Source organism: Elgaria multicarinata, chromosome 12 (genome assembly GCF_023053635.1).
Source record: "Elgaria multicarinata webbii isolate HBS135686 ecotype San Diego chromosome 12, rElgMul1.1.pri, whole genome shotgun sequence".
Taxonomy (NCBI): domain Eukaryota; kingdom Metazoa; phylum Chordata; class Lepidosauria; order Squamata; family Anguidae; genus Elgaria; species Elgaria multicarinata.
The window spans coordinates 1,830,608-1,846,073 of record NC_086182.1 but is presented as its reverse complement, the minus strand read 5'-3'; the positions used below and the strand labels follow the sequence as shown (position 1 = coordinate 1,846,073).

General features: G+C 45.7%; 1 protein-coding gene across 1 annotated transcript; it reads right to left on the bottom strand.

Annotated features, from left to right (window-relative positions):
• Nucleotides 1-2,223: 2,223 nt before the first annotated feature.
• MTHFD2 (methylenetetrahydrofolate dehydrogenase (NADP+ dependent) 2, methenyltetrahydrofolate cyclohydrolase) lies at nucleotides 2,224-12,784 on the bottom strand. The gene is made up of 8 exons (XM_063139112.1): nucleotides 12,592-12,784; nucleotides 9,437-9,621; nucleotides 7,592-7,714; nucleotides 7,075-7,227; nucleotides 6,880-6,987; nucleotides 5,272-5,364; nucleotides 4,822-4,947; nucleotides 2,224-3,046 (listed from the first exon to the last, which is right to left on the bottom strand). Exons 1-8 carry the CDS (start codon nucleotides 12,750-12,752, stop codon nucleotides 2,907-2,909), a joined length of 1,089 nt encoding a protein of 362 aa, XP_062995182.1. The 5' UTR covers nucleotides 12,753-12,784; the 3' UTR covers nucleotides 2,224-2,906.
• Nucleotides 12,785-15,466: the final 2,682 nt, after the last annotated feature.

Genomic DNA, 15,466 nt, shown 5'->3' with positions numbered 1-15,466 from the left:
GGGAACCAAATTGGTGCCCCATATAAAATCTGAGGGATGATTTTGGCTTTGAAAACCTGGACAGCTGCCGGAATGAATTTCCCGCCCCTTGTAAAAAAGAAGCGAGTAATTGCACCTAGTCTTAGAGTGTTTTCCCTGTTCTCTCCAAGAGATGGTTTCATGGAACCATATACCCAAGTATTTATAGGAGCCCACTTGCTCAATCGTGGAGTTCTCCATGGCCCAAGAAAATCTAACCTTGCATTTGGAAAACACCAATACCTTAGATTTAGTATAATTAATGGAAAGCAAGTTTTTTGAGCAGTAGTTTGCAAAGCCGCACAGCAATCTCTTGAGGCCCATCCTGGTCTGAGAGATCAGAACTGCATCGTCTGCATACAGAAGCAGAGAAACTTTAGTGTTCTGTATCTTAGGTGGGTGGGACGGTGAGGGCTCCAATGCGTGGGGGAGGTCTGACAAATACAAATTAAATAATAAAGGTGCGAGCACACAGCCTTGTCTTTGTAAATCTTGAAATGAAGTTAAACAAAAGAAAAACTTGAATTTTTGTTATTTGGATCAAGTACCAATTACCTGCTGAATGCAAAGAAAATAAATGCAACGGTGTTATGCTTGGGCAGCAACCAATCACTTCTTGTTGCAATACCCATTTGAACTTGAACATGGCCTTTGTAGATTTCCCTCTCGCGTTTTGTACCGGCACCATCTGCAGCAGTAGCCCAAGCCTGCTATGGTGGCAGCGTTTAGTCAATTTTAGGCTATTTTTACAAAACTGTATGATTAGGAGGCGCAAATCAAAAGGGTATTTGTAGGTGCCAAGCATTCCATGCACCTGTGCTTGTGCAATCTATGAAGCCCAGTGTGACTTGGCACTACAGTTCTCAATGCCATTTTTATATATAATTACATATATTCATACCAGTGATTTCCACAACAATAAATTTGCAGCCCTAGAGTATTACCAGTTTGCTACTATAGTAACAATTTGTATTCTAATAAATGGATGAAACTCTTCTGCTTGTGATGTGCTTATGAAAAATCTTATTCACCTTGCAGCCTTGGAAGCCAATCCAACATTTTGCTAAAGGTACCAAAGCCTCCAATTGACCCAACTTTAAATTACCGTAATACAGTTAATAGGGTAGCATTTTTGACTGGGTTTGACAACATAACCCATGATGGCTTAATTAAAGATCATGGCTTATCCTGTCACCTGGAGGGTATCCTGTCACCTGGAGGGAGTTTTTTTTTAATCCACAATGGTTTATTTGGCCAAAATAAACCACTCTGATAACCCAGTCTGCAAAGGGGGTTATTTAAACCCATCATGGGTTACTCACAGCTAATTATTTTGGCTAGCTACAGAGCTGTGCGGCAAGAACAGTCAAAACAGCTATGGCTCTGCTGTTCGCTGGCTTACTGATTTGGAAAATGTTAAAGTGACCAAGCCAGCAGTGTAGAGTCGGCAAGCTCTGAAACTTGATCCAAATCCTGCAAAAAAAGCCAACCTCACACACCCCGAGTTATAGGCATCTCCCGCTTTTTGGTGCACCTGGGATTTTGGCTTTTACAATTAGTGCTGGATTTTCATAGTACATCAGGTGCCTCCTTAACAGAGGAGGCATGAGATGAGGTTTGGTACTAATCCTGCAAACTGCCCCCCTCCAGGTGTTATAGGCATCTGCCCCCTTTTGGTGCACTGGGTTTTTATAGCACATCACGTGCCGCCTTAGTAGAGCAGGCTGGCTATGAGGTTTTGTCCCAATTCTGCAAACCTCCAAGGTGTTCTAGCCACTTCCTACTTGAAGGGAGGTTCCTCTCCTTGGTGAGTTCATTTACACAGTGGTTGGTGGGGGATCAGGTACCTCCTGAGCGGGAGAGGCCGTGTAGGAAGTTTTGTCCCATTCCTGCATACCTCCAGTGCTTCAGAGGTGAAACAGCACCGCTGCTTGGGCCGAAGGACTGCAGCAAGACAGGTGACGGGGTGGGTGGGGCGAGTCAAATTTCACGCAGTAGCTTAATAAGCTACTCTTAGTCTTGCATTTGTCTGATTGTGTGGGGGATAACAATAGCTTATTTCCAAAACAAGCTACTGTGAGTAGCTTATTAACCCATCATGGCATAAAGGGATATCTAAATGCAGCCTGCATCTCTGTAAAAGAAGACATGGAACCCTTATAATGCCTGCTTTCAGAGGACATGAAAAACTCAAAGGCTTACAAGTGATATATGGATCGTTTTTATTCCAACACATCCTGCAGTATTTATTAACTGCCAACGTAACGACTAAGCAAGCTTCAATAGGCATGGAGAACCTCACCCAAGTTTATAATGTTATGACTAAGTGTTGGCTAGCTTTAAGACCATTCCATATTTTTTAAAAAATGTGTGGGATTGGAGTACTGAAACAAGCTATAATCTGCTTTGTTAGAAGAGCTACTAAAATTACATATAAATAAGGCTTTGTAGAAAATACTAGTAACATCTGACTCCAGAATAGCTGCATTATAATCTTAGCAGTCAACATAGTATCTCTTGGGTTCAGTTGAGGTCGATTAGTTGACATTGCATCACGTACCCACTAAAACATTTTGTTCTATGCACACATATTCTTGGCCCTTTGTTACACCTCCATGCTGGATTTTAAAGATAATATTCATCCTCTGCGTTCTAATCACACACTTGGCTCCCACACTTCAATGGAGCAATTTAAATTGTAGGAGCCATACAGAACGCACTGCATCAGACACTTTGCCTTGGAACACAACTGCTTTAAATAAATATTCCAGCATGACTCTTCAATGAATTTTCCATCCAATAAATAAACATTGCATTGCTTTTGGCCTGTGGTTGGGGGGCGAGGGGAGGCGATTCGGAATGTTTCTGGTGCCACTAGAAGTCCAACATTAAACACTCAGTGCTTCAAGCTCCTGGGGCCTCAACATCTTCTTTGCAGCAATGATGGTGTTTTTCATAAGCATAGCAACTGTCATGGGGCCGACCCCACCAGGGACTGGAGTGATGTAGCTGGCTTTCTGCTTTACTCCTGAAGAAAGGAACAGAGAACGTGTAGTACAGAGACAAGGGAAGCCCATCCTCATCAAGGCTGGGGGGGGGGGGGCTCTACACCCAATCTGTGAGCACCAGCTGCCCCCGGGCAGTCACAGTTCTGAGTCTTTAAGTCACAAGTTATGCATAGTTGCCCACATTTAGTGTTTGGCAGAATTTGCTCAGCCTCCACATTTCTGGTTTCCAAAGACTGATTTTTTGTGGGAATGGCTACAGTAATAAGGAAGTGAAAAATTAAGAAAATGACAAAGTCATGTGGAGCTAGTAGGGCAAAATAACTGATTGGAGAGATTATAAAGCTGCCCAAGGCACTAGTGTCACTCTCCTGACCACTGGAAATCCACCCCACAATTTTTCCGGACTAATAATACACATGTTCTTGAGCTGTTTGCCAAACCACAAAAGCTCTCTCTCTATATATATATCTCACAGATTCCATCATCCTATAGATATTCACAATCCTAATGAACCTCCACTAATTCCAAACCTGGCTTGATTCAGGACTCTGCAGCTCCTTCTTATTCTTCACTTTAAGCTCCTGCAACGGAGCACTGCAGTGCAACCAGCTTTGGCAGGCGTGCAAGACATGCAAGACATGAGCTACAGGCAGTACTGCAAGCCTACCTGACAATCCCCAAGACCCCCCACAAAGAAAGGGAAACCATCCTACAGGCTCTATATTTCCTACCACATAACCTTCATCCCTAGAGGATCCTAGGAAGAGGTCTTCTACTGCAAGAACCATAGAGCCCGTTCTTGCCACCTTTTTTCTAAAAAGGTCCAGCTCGTAGAGTGTGTGATGTCAGGATGCTTCCGCAACAGAGTGGATTAAAGGGAGATGGGCTGAGACCCAGGATTCCTGGAGGGTTTGGGAACAAGTTTCTGGGAGGAGCATCGGTTTTATCTGATCAAAGCAGGTGCTGGTCCTCTGACATTTCCTTGGGCAGGAGCTGGAATTGAGTAGTGTGGGGACCTGGGGATGAATGGCGCTTTGCACATAAGTGGATGTGAATGTGCAGGCACACACAAGTGGCCTCCTGCCACGCCAGCAGACATCCAACGCCCCCTTGGCACCACAAGGGTTGTGCACCCTCCCTGTGCTATAGTTTGGGTAAAGTAGGCCTCTTGTGGGGCAAAAGGGCAGAGCCGGAAGACAAATTACTAAGTGCAGTTTAAGCTTTCTCTGCTAGCTATAATTGACATAGTGGCCTACAATAGGAATTCTGGGCAGATCGCCAGGCCTATGCTATCCAACACACTGGCCAAATCTAAGTTTTGCTCACTCATGCAATATGCAACCTAGTTAAAGCTAGCTGAGTTTGTTTTTACAGCCCAGTAACTCAATAGCAAGCTGTATGTAGCAGGCCTTTGTGCTACAACTTTTAATAAGTTGAACTCTTGCCATAAATTACTGAAACAAGGTCACAAGCAGGACTCCAGTCTATACTGTCACCAGTACACTGAATTCAAACTCCACAGCCCACCAGCTGCTTCATCCAACCCAGAAGACGCAGGATGAAGTTACAAGGAAGAATTACATTTCTTTTTTTGGCAACATATTAAGTGACTAGATATATTCTGCATCAAGCTCATTCACTGCCTTCTGGAAAGGTTATGCAGCTTGTTCAAAGCTACAGCCTTCTCAAGGATAGCTGAGGTACCATATCTGCCTAACTCAAGGAAATTGCAGTTGACATGCGGCACAAGGAATCTTATTCTCCAGCCCTTGAAAATACCAATCTCCTTCCATACCTTCAAAATCCACATCTCCGACAAGTTTTGGTTTTGCAGTAACAGGGTCCTGAACTCTGTTTATGCCAACATCAATAACTGCAGCTCCCTCTTTGATCATATCAGCTGTAATCAAATTAGGAATACCTGCAATTAAGCAAGACCAGAGTCAATATGTGATAATTCACCGGCTGCAGCTACAAAACCCAAGACCCATTTCCAGTTCCTAGGTTTGTGACTTCAACAAACAGTGCCCCCACCTCCCCATGCAAGGAAATCAGCTCGTGCAATTCCACAGGCAGAGGCTCTGCCATCAGAATCCTACAAGACCACCGCCACCACCCCTGGCAGAATTATTCTTAGTACCACCACCACCACCACCACCACCACCAGCAGAGGAACGGCAGTTACGTCCGTCAAGAGCTTCTGCTTTCAGCCCCCTTTGCTTGAACAAGGCACTCGGGATCTTACCTGCAGCTGCAACCACAATATCAGCAAGAATTGTGTGCTGTTTGAGCTTTTCTTTTGGAGTGAAGCGGTGAGAGATTGTTACTGTTGCATCTCCTGAAAAGAGTAGTTAACAGCGAGAATTATGCTCTGGGCCTCCTGGCAGCCATATTAGAGGCTGAGCAGAAAGAAGAACTGAATCTACCGACAGATCTCTGGGTGATTTGAAGTAGATTGATAAGGATTCCTGATTCACAATTGCTTAACAATAAGCAGCAACAAAATGACTCCCCAATCTAAATTATACTGCTGAAATGATGCAATACTGAGGTTAATGTGGAATTGATGTGTGCACAAAAGGACTGTGAGCTCTGTTCTGTTCAAAAAATTCCTGGGCTCAGAATTCTTCAGTTCTAAGCTTATATTGTTCGCTGGGGTGGGGTTCCCCCTTAGGGTTCTAGAAAAAATGAAGTAGATCCCACAAATCTGCACATCCCTAACTTATAGTAGAATCCATGGGAAAAGCCATCAACACAACACTGAGTAAGGAGGTGGATTTGTGGTTTATGCCTCAGTGACAGAGGGAGGCACATGAACTGATGTTAAATGAGGCTTAAGAACAAAAGAAGAGCCATGCTGAATCAGACCAAGGGTCCATTCAGTCCAGCATTCTGTTCACACACTGGCCAATCAGTTGTTGACCGGGGACCCACAAGCAGGACACAGTGCAACAGCACCCTCCTACCCATGTTCCCCAGCAACTGGTATATATAGGCTTACTGCCTCTGATACCAGAGGCAGCACATAGCCATCAGGGCCATTGCTCTTCTAGGAATTTACATAACCCCTTTTAAAGCCATCTAAACTGGTGGCCATCGCTATGTCTTGGGGTAGTGAATTCCAGAGTTTAATTATGTGCTGTGTGAAGTCCTGCCTTTTAGCTGTCCTGAATCTCCCACTAACCAGCTTCATGGGATGACTCCATTAGGTTCTAGCATTTTGAGAGGGGGCAGCATTCACTCTCAAAATTCCCCACCTCCCATTGTCACCATAAGTTTTCACTTCCATAGTGGAACAGTTTGGTTTTCATGGTTCTTATTACCATCAAGTGGTACAGCAGGATCTGTCAACATCCCAGGGAAATCCTTGTCACAAAGAGACAACTAATAGTTTAATATTACACTTAGCTGATTTTACTGATGGAAGGACAGGTGTGGGTCACATACCATTTCCAAAAAGCACACACCATTTTTTTCAGGGCCAGGTATGCACTCTGAGAGCAAGCTAGAGTGCTGAGGTGGACCTAGGTTTGTAGTTACTGAAGAATGTAAGCATCTAATCCCCAGGACCAGTATCAGGGGAAAAGTCATACATGCACTATGCATCTTCAGTGTTTTCTGCAGTACATGTCATATTATCGAATCAGGGAGCAAGTATCACAGTTTTCTCAGGTTCCTGCACCTTAGTCAAGAAATACTTTTGTAAGCCGCCGTGAGAGCCTTTTTTGGCTGAATGGCGGCATAAAAATCCTTAAATAAATAAAATAAATAAAAATAAATTAGTGCAATTTGTGACAATAAGGCATGTCAGACATTGCTAGCTAGATGATCAAGAGATAAAGTCTGATCTTACCTCCAGGGCGTTCATGCCTGCCATCAGTATGCAGGAGCATCGCAATGGGCATCCCAACATTCTTCGATCGACCAGCCACAACAACATTCTTACCCAGGGTTGGGATTCCTGCAACACAACATAAACACACCAAGTGAGGCTCTGAACTCTTTTGAATGACCTTGAAAATCAGTTGCATTTTCATGCCACTCCTACCAGTTCTCTTGATGATCTCCCACACACCCCAAGGAGTTGCTGGCAGCATGGAGTACTGGTCCAGGCACATCCGACCCACATTCACAACATGGAAACCATCCACATCTTTCTCAGGGTTCACAGCATTGCAGACCTTTCGCTCATCAATATGCTCTGGGGGAAAGGAGGAAGGTTTAGTACTATGGATTCCATGCGTATAATCACAGTGCGGGGGGAACAAGATGATGCATATGTGGATATCAAAAAGGGTTAATATCAAGGAGTTGATCCAAACGAACCTGGCTGTTTGACACCTGCTATATAAACAAGGTGACCAAACTACAGATTGACATGTGGATAATATGGATTAATCAGTCGCACGGCATAAACACCCAGATTTAGGCTGCAATTGGCCTGCAAAACCAGAGAAGCACAAGCCTAGGCCCTCCTTTCCAACCCTGCAACTCAGTTCACACATCTCAAAGGCTCATACCTCGGGATGCCTTGTGAAAAGCCCCTCCTAAAGTTGCACACTTACCAGGTAAAGGCAGCTGCACCAGCAGGCCATCAACATTGGCATCATGATTTAGTTTAATGATTAAATCAAGCAACTCCTCTTCGGTGACAGAGGCTGGCTTCAGAATTGTTTCACTGCTGATTCCTACAAGGAAAATGAAGTAAGAGGCTCAAAAAAGATAGAACTTGGAATTACAAACCACGAGGTACAGTGACTCTTGTAGACTCCCGAGAAAGTGTGAGAGAAAACACAAGCCCCTGCCCCAAATCCCTTGCATAAAAGGATAAGGTATTCTTGAAAAAAAGGGGGTTAGACGTGAGGCTTAGGTAGAAGCTAGAGAAATAGATTCAACAGCCAATATCCCATTTGGCTTTTCAAGTGATTAGTGTAGAATCATGGATACCATCAGTGTAGATTTATTTATTTATTTATTTAAGGATTTTTATGCCGCCATTCAGCCAAAAAAGGCTCTCATGGCGGCTTACAAAAGTATTTCTTAGCATACTTTATGCATACCAACTGAACTTTCCACGTCTGTCTTTTGGGTCTGATACTCTTTAGTCTGATACTCCCCAGTTAGTGAGGTCAGAATCTCTCTCTATAGGATACTGCACCTGAATCTCTTGACACAGGGCTATATATTCTATTTCTAATTAGCACTTTCCATCCTAAAGTAAACTGCCCAGAGAGCTTCAGCTATTGAGCAGTATAGAAATGCAATAAATAAATAATTAAATAAAGTCTGAAAACTGTGTAAGGGACTCACTAGCATTGGCTAAATAAATCCATAAATGCTGGAATTGCTGAACAGTGCAAAACGTGTATGAATCTTCTTTAGAATACAGGAGGCCCTTACTGTCCACAAGTCAAGCTGCAGGAAAGAGCTGATGTAGTGAAGATCCAGTAACTGAAACAAAAGTTTCATCCCCAGGGGTCTCTCTGGTGTTAGATTTTCAACACAGAGACTGCAGATTACTGGCATAGGAAAACACTGAAAAACGGTTGCCTAGGTCAGAAGTGGCACCTCTTGGCAAACTAGATTTTGGTAGCCATCCAGCAATCCAAGATCTCACTTTAAGATTTTACACGCTGAACACTACTGGACACTAGCAGGAAGTACTAGAGAGGCACTATTTGTTGCATTTTTACAGCTTAGAAATTTTAACTTGCTTCAGCCTCCCACCTTCCTGTGAAATACTTATTGAAATTTTATTTATTTATTACATTTATATCCCACCCATTTTTCCTCCAAGGAACCCAAGGCGGTGTACATACTCCTCCTCCTCCTCTCCATTTTATCCTCACAACAACAACCCTGTGAGGTAGGTTGGGCTGAGAGTCTGTGACTGGCCCAAAGTCACCCAATGGGTTTCCATGTCCGAGTGGGGACTAGAACCCAGATCTCCCAACTTCCAGTCCAATACCTTAGCCACTACACCACACTGGTGAAAGACATAGTGTGGTCCAAAAAAGCACTATAATACCACAAGTATTATTGCAAAAGCAACACTTAAATCACAGACACCAGATAGTATGTGAGAAACCTAAGTAGGCAGACTGAAGGAATATGCTGCAGCCATTGCTAGGCCACCTGAGTTAAACCCCGGTGTAGCCTGTCATACAGCAGAGGGGCACTCAGGTCCTTCCCTTTTCCTAGGATTAAGGCATGGTCAAAATGTGCAAAAGCAAAGAGCAGATGAGGAAGCAGCAGCTAGAACAGGCCGCTTCCCTGGAGTTGGTCAGGAGATAAAAGGCAGGCAGAACTGCGGCTCCTTTAGACACCCAGGTACCGGATGCTCACCCAAGTCCTTTTTCCATGCAGCAATATCACCAAAACTCCACCAGAGAGAGGAGTTAAGAACTTACCTACATCGGCTGCCGCTCTGGTTTTGTTCAGTACGTAGGAGTGGCTTGCAGGATTTTCACCAACTAGAACCACGCTGAGGTGGGGCCTTTTGTTACCAGCTGCGACCCACTGCTCCACTTCATGACGGGCTTCTTGTCTAATCTGCCGTGCCAGCTTTCTCCCAGAAATGACAACAGCTTCATTCCTGCAAATAAAGTTTGTTGAAAACATCTTGCCCCACTCCCAAATGACGACATATCTAAGCCCTTCACATCTTAGTCTGTCTTCCCAAGCAGCAGTGGCTCTTCAGCTGGATTCCCAGTCATTAAGCCAAGCAGAGAGATTTCATAGTTCTCATAGGCGGCCCGAGCCCATTCTCTCCCCAGTAGCCACGAGTTGACACAATGGAGCAAGAATCCCGAGGTTGCTAAAACCGTTCAGTCACCAAGTTAATTGGATGCCATGTAGCATTATGTAACTGCTGGACAAAACAACATGCTAGGCACGCTCTGAACAAACGACAAGAAAATAAGGAGTCACACCAGACTTTCTCTTGCGCTCAAAAGCAAGCGATGCGTGCCATCACTGTAGCAACGAGATATTTTACACACCTCAAACATTTTTCTTATATACGCTAGTATTATCTTATCTGGAGGAATTATTTTTTTGTACAAAACCCAAACAGCTCCAGAACTAAGGCATAGCTTGCTACTGTGCTGGGGTTTTGACTAATGTGTGAAGCGTATTGATAGATCCTTTAAGCATTGCAGAGAAGGTGCTGCCTGCCTGTGGCAGAAACATCTCACTCATGAAACAGCTCTGAGGGCAACCCTGGAGGACTAACAGATCATGTTTCGCATGCTTCTTTTGTGAGCTCACTAGACTGAGAGGTTTATAGAATGCATCACTCAGAGAAGCACACGCAAGGGAAATGACATCCCATTGCATAGGTCTCAACAAAAAGTGGGTGCTGCTAACACCTGGCAGATCCGTTCCAACATCTCCAAAAGGCTCGGGGAACTGTTTTTGCCATTTCCAGTGCAGTATGAGCAAGGTTTTCAAAACATTCTCTGGAAGGGGAGAATTGCAACTAGGTTTCAAAGCTGCAGAACGTTATCTAGCACACGCAGGCCTCCCTCCGCAAGGGATAAGAGCACCAGGGCGCGCGAAGGCAGTCGAGGACGCTCCACTCTGCTGGCTGCATAGCTTTGCCTCCCACGCCACGTTCTTTCTCCACAGGATGACACAAACAACAAAGCGTCTTGTGGTGCCTCAAAAACGACAAAATTTATTCTGGCATACATGTGAAGTAGGCTGTGCTCCATGAAAGGTCTCTCAGCCTTTAGGACACCACAGGACTCTTGGCTGTTCAAATCCTACTCGCGCATGGCTTTTCAAGCTGGCCTTCGCCCGACCTGTGTTAGGAGCGCAACACCCATCATCCCCAGCCAGTATGCTGGACACCCTGCCGCCCGCAGCACATCTGAGGGCGCGTAACCTGCCATTTCCCCATTAACTCCAGTGGTAATGATGGAGAATTTTCCAGTAAATTTTTAAAAGGTGGTAGGGAAGGTATTAAAGGAACAGAATATAAACAGGTTGTAAAGGGTGGTTAAAATAGAGGAGTTAGATCAAATAAAAGAAATATTGATGGGGGGAAAGTTGTCATGGTTTAACTATATGCAGTTAGAACAATGGGTAAAGAAATGGATAAAAGAAAATAAACAACCTAGAGAGTATATGAGTTTTGAAAAAATGATAGTACAAAGACAAGAGAAAGAAGGGAATTTGATTACAAAGGGAATAACGAGTGAAATATATAGAATATTGATGGCAAGAGAGGATCAGGAAGATGGTTATAAATTGGTATGGGAAAATTATATTAAATTTGAAATAAGTAACCAGAGTTGGGATAAGATATAGAAAGCATGGAATTTGAAAACCTTATCAGTAAGGATAAAAGAAAATTTTTATAAATTGGTATGGCGGTGGTACCTAACACCAGTTAAACTAAATCAAATTGAGAAGAAATATTCAATATTATGTTGGAGAGGATGCCAGGAAGTGGGCACTTATGTTCATATGTGGTGGACATGTAAATGTGTACAAAAATTCTGGCAATTGGTGTATAAAGAGATAAAAGAGATAACTGGAATAAGTTTAGAGTTCTCCCCGAGCGTAGCACTGTTGTCAATATACGACGGGGTGAACTGCACACAACCTATTAAGGATTTGATTACGAAATTATTAGCAGCAAGATTAATAATAGCTAGGAAATGGAAGATACAAAGTGAGTATGAGATTGAGGAATGGTATAAAGAACTATGGGACATAGCCATCAATGATAAATTAACATGTAATATTAAAATAGAAAAAGGAAGATGTAATTATAATGAATTTGAGATTATGTGGAAACCGTTTTTGGAATTTGTTTTGTTAAGAGGGAAAGGGTGTACACCTGTACAAGAAATATTACAATTTTGGGAACAGGGATGAAGGTGTAGTTGGTCCTGGTGATGGTAGCACTGTTGTTTTATTTAATGCAATGTAACTAATAATTTATTTATTTTTTATATATTTATTATTTATTTTTTTAGAAAATTTATATACCGCTCCCCATTGAAAAATTTCGGAGTGGTGTACAAGGTAAAATGAAAATAAAAACAGAATAAAACAGTTACAACAAAATTTAAAAAGAAGCATAAATCAGAAATCCAAGGCTGCATGTTAAAGGAAGGCTTCTTGGAATAAAGACGTTTTTTATAATAATAAAAAAATGTTTTTAAAAAAACACGGTCTCCTGCGGAGAGGCGGGGCGGGGCGGGGCGCCGGGCCGTGCAAGCCGCGGGGAAGATTTCATCAGCCTGCAGCCCTCCGGGCCGCCGCTGGAGGGAAGCCGAGAGGCCCACCGGGGACCCTCCGCCACCCGCCGCGGCCGCGCGCTTCCCTGCTGCGCTCCCTCCCTGCTTCCCCCGGGGCCGTCAGGGCGGCGAGGGAGCTTTGCCATCCCCGGCACGAAGGAGGGGATCAGCCGCTGCTCTCCCTCGCTCGCGGCCCAGACCGGCGGGGCAGAAAGAGCCGCCGCCGCCGCCGCGTCACGGGAGGGTAAACTGCGCCCGGCCACGGAGGCTCCACCAGCCCAGCTCCAAAGGACCCCGACCCGGCCTGGCCATACCTGGGAGCGGTGAGGTGGAGCCGCCGGGCGCCCCTCAGGAGCGGCGGCGGCGGCATTGCCAGCGGAGGGTGGCGGCGACAGCAGCCGCAGCAGCCCCGGGCCCGCGAGGCGGCCTGGCCCAAAGTGCGGAGCAGCGGGAGCGGCGAGCCGGCGGTTGCCATGGCGGCACGTGCGACCAGCCCGAGCGACTTCCGGCGGGCGGAAGCAGTGGCGCGAGAAGCGGCTGAGCGGCGCTTTATGAAGGCTCCGCCACGCCCCCCCTCCCGCCGGGCGCAGCGCTATTGGCTGAACGGGGGAGGAGCGCGCCAGGCGGCCGACGCGCTCAGTAAGGAGGCCCTGATTGGACGAGGGCCGAGGAGGACGCCGGCACGGAGTTCCGCGCTGTATGACAGGCGGGCGCGAGCGAGCGAGCGAGCCAGCCAGCCAGCCAGCCAATGAGCGCTCAGAAGGGAGCGGGAGGCGGCGTCAGCCGGGAGCCCCCTTTTGCCCGCGCGCTTGCGGCCCTTCCCGGCCTCTGCGCGGCGAGGAGGTAGCGCGACGGCGGAACTCCCCTCCACCTCAAGAGGGGAGTAAATAAAGAACGCGGGGGGGGAGGGGTGGCAGGGTCTCAGGGCGAACCCTCCTCCCCCCCCTCGGGCTGCGCATTCCTCCCCCCCCACCGCGTTTATTTATTTATTATATTTTATGCCGCCCAATAGCCGAAGCTCTCTGGGCGGTTCACAAAAATTAAAACCACAATAAAACAACCCACAGGTTAAAAGCACAAATACAAAATACAGTATAAAAAGCACAACCAGGATAAAAACCACGCAGCAAAATTGATATAAGATTAAAATACAGAGTTAAAACAGTAAAATTTAAATTTAAGTTAAAATTAAGTGTTAAAATACTGAGTGAATAAAATGTATTATATGTATTGTGCACCTGCGCAGCTGCGGAGATACAGATCAGAGAAGGGACATTTAAAGAGGGGGCTGGTCCTGTTCCTCTCCTCCTCCCCGTTAGCAAAATCCAGCCCACTGTCCTGAAGTGGGCTAGATTAGGAAAAGCAGGAATTTTCCTAATCCAGCCCACCAAGCCACCACCACCCGTGTATGAGCCCACAGATGAAGCCCTAGCTCGAGAAGCCAAAGCCCAGAAGAATGAGAGTGGTTGGTGGATAACCCACGAAGGACTTGCAGCGCTGCCTCGATTGAACATGAGAAAGATCCTACAAGATCTTCATCAAACCCTGGGACACCCTGGAGCCAGCAGCATGGTGGAACACCTGCAGAGGACAACCATCAGGAAAGGAATGCACCAAGAAGCTCAAAGAATAGCCACAACCTGCGCTATCTGCCAGAAGACCAACACGCCCAGATCCTCCCCCCCCCCCCACTCCAGTGATGGGAGGAAGACTCGGCACATTACCCATTCCAGCGCCTATAAGTAGACTTTGCAGAAATGCCTCCTGCCAAAGAGTTATTCAGTAGGACTTGTAAGACATTCAGCTGTTAAGTTAATTGGACTAAATAAATGGACTCACTGTTTTAGAATTAAGTCCTACAGAGCACCCCTGCCTCCCCCTGGCCCCGCGTGCAGGAGGACACGGGCAACAGAGAGGACAACAGCCCTTCATCTCTGGACTCACCGGAAGCAGTTCAGAGCGCAGGAGAAGAATCCAGCAAGGATCAAGAGAAGACTGTTAAGTATACTTGTATTCCCCTTGGGGAAAACAAAGTTAAAATAATCCAGAAGAAGGCGCCGAGTGCGCAAGCCTGGGTGATCCCGGCCCCACGGACCGGCCGCGAGGGGGCTCCCCCCGCTCTTCGCTGGAGCTCTCCTCCCCGTTGCCCTCGCCCTCCCCTTCCCGCAGGTCTCGCTCACCCCAGCCCACGCCCAAGAAGACTCCGGCCCCCGCCCCTCCCAAGAGCCCCAAGCATGCCCGGCCGGTCAAGCTCAAGCTGCCCACCCTCACGCGGGTCCTCACGCCCCCCAACAATGTGGACACCCTCCCGCACTCATAAAGTCCATGGGAGGGAGCCCACAAACACTTCTCACACACCTAGAATCCCATCCTAAACGGACGAGTGTCCACACTTAATCCTGCCAGTATTGAAGTAATTGTAGAAGCTCTGCAAGCTACATTGGAGTCAAAAGGAGTAATAACCCTGTAATTGTTTAGTTAGAAAAATAGTTTAGAAGGTGGACAAACCTGGCTGCCTCAATTGTAATCTCCTTAATTGTAGTAGTAAGTGTGCTAGTACTTTTAGATGCTGTATTATTCCTTGTGCTTTTGGGCTTGCCCAATGGCTTATTGAAACTTCTCTCTCACCAAGCAAATGCTTGTAAAGTATGAACAGGTATGCGTTGAAGAAATAGACAATGAATTATGATTTATAGATCTGTGAAACGTTTTAGAGGAGGGAGATGTTAGCAAAAGTGACATTTTGGAAATGATTGCTGTGCATGATGGGTATGCCCTATTTGTAACCTTCTGCTGTTTTTCTCTTAGCTGCATCTTCAAAGTAGTTGGAGCCAAGTTAAGCAGAATGCACTTCAAAGGAACAGGATGTAGCCTAGTACCTTATCTAGAGCTGCTAACAAGGAAGCATTCCAAAGTTGTATTATATTAGAGACTATGTCATAGCAATTAATCAATCCAATTAGTAAAAAGCACCTAGCTCAAACCAACTCCAGCCCGCCTCTTCATGAAACAAAGAGGAGGAGTTGGGAGGGGGGAGGAAGGTGGATACTAGCTAGAAGTATAAAAATGTTTTACTATCTGTAAACAGGGTCCGAACTGCTTTTATTGCCCTTCGCACCAAAGTTGCAACTTTCAATAAATCTCTAGGGTTAATGAGTGAAATATATAAAATATTGTTAGAAAAGGAGT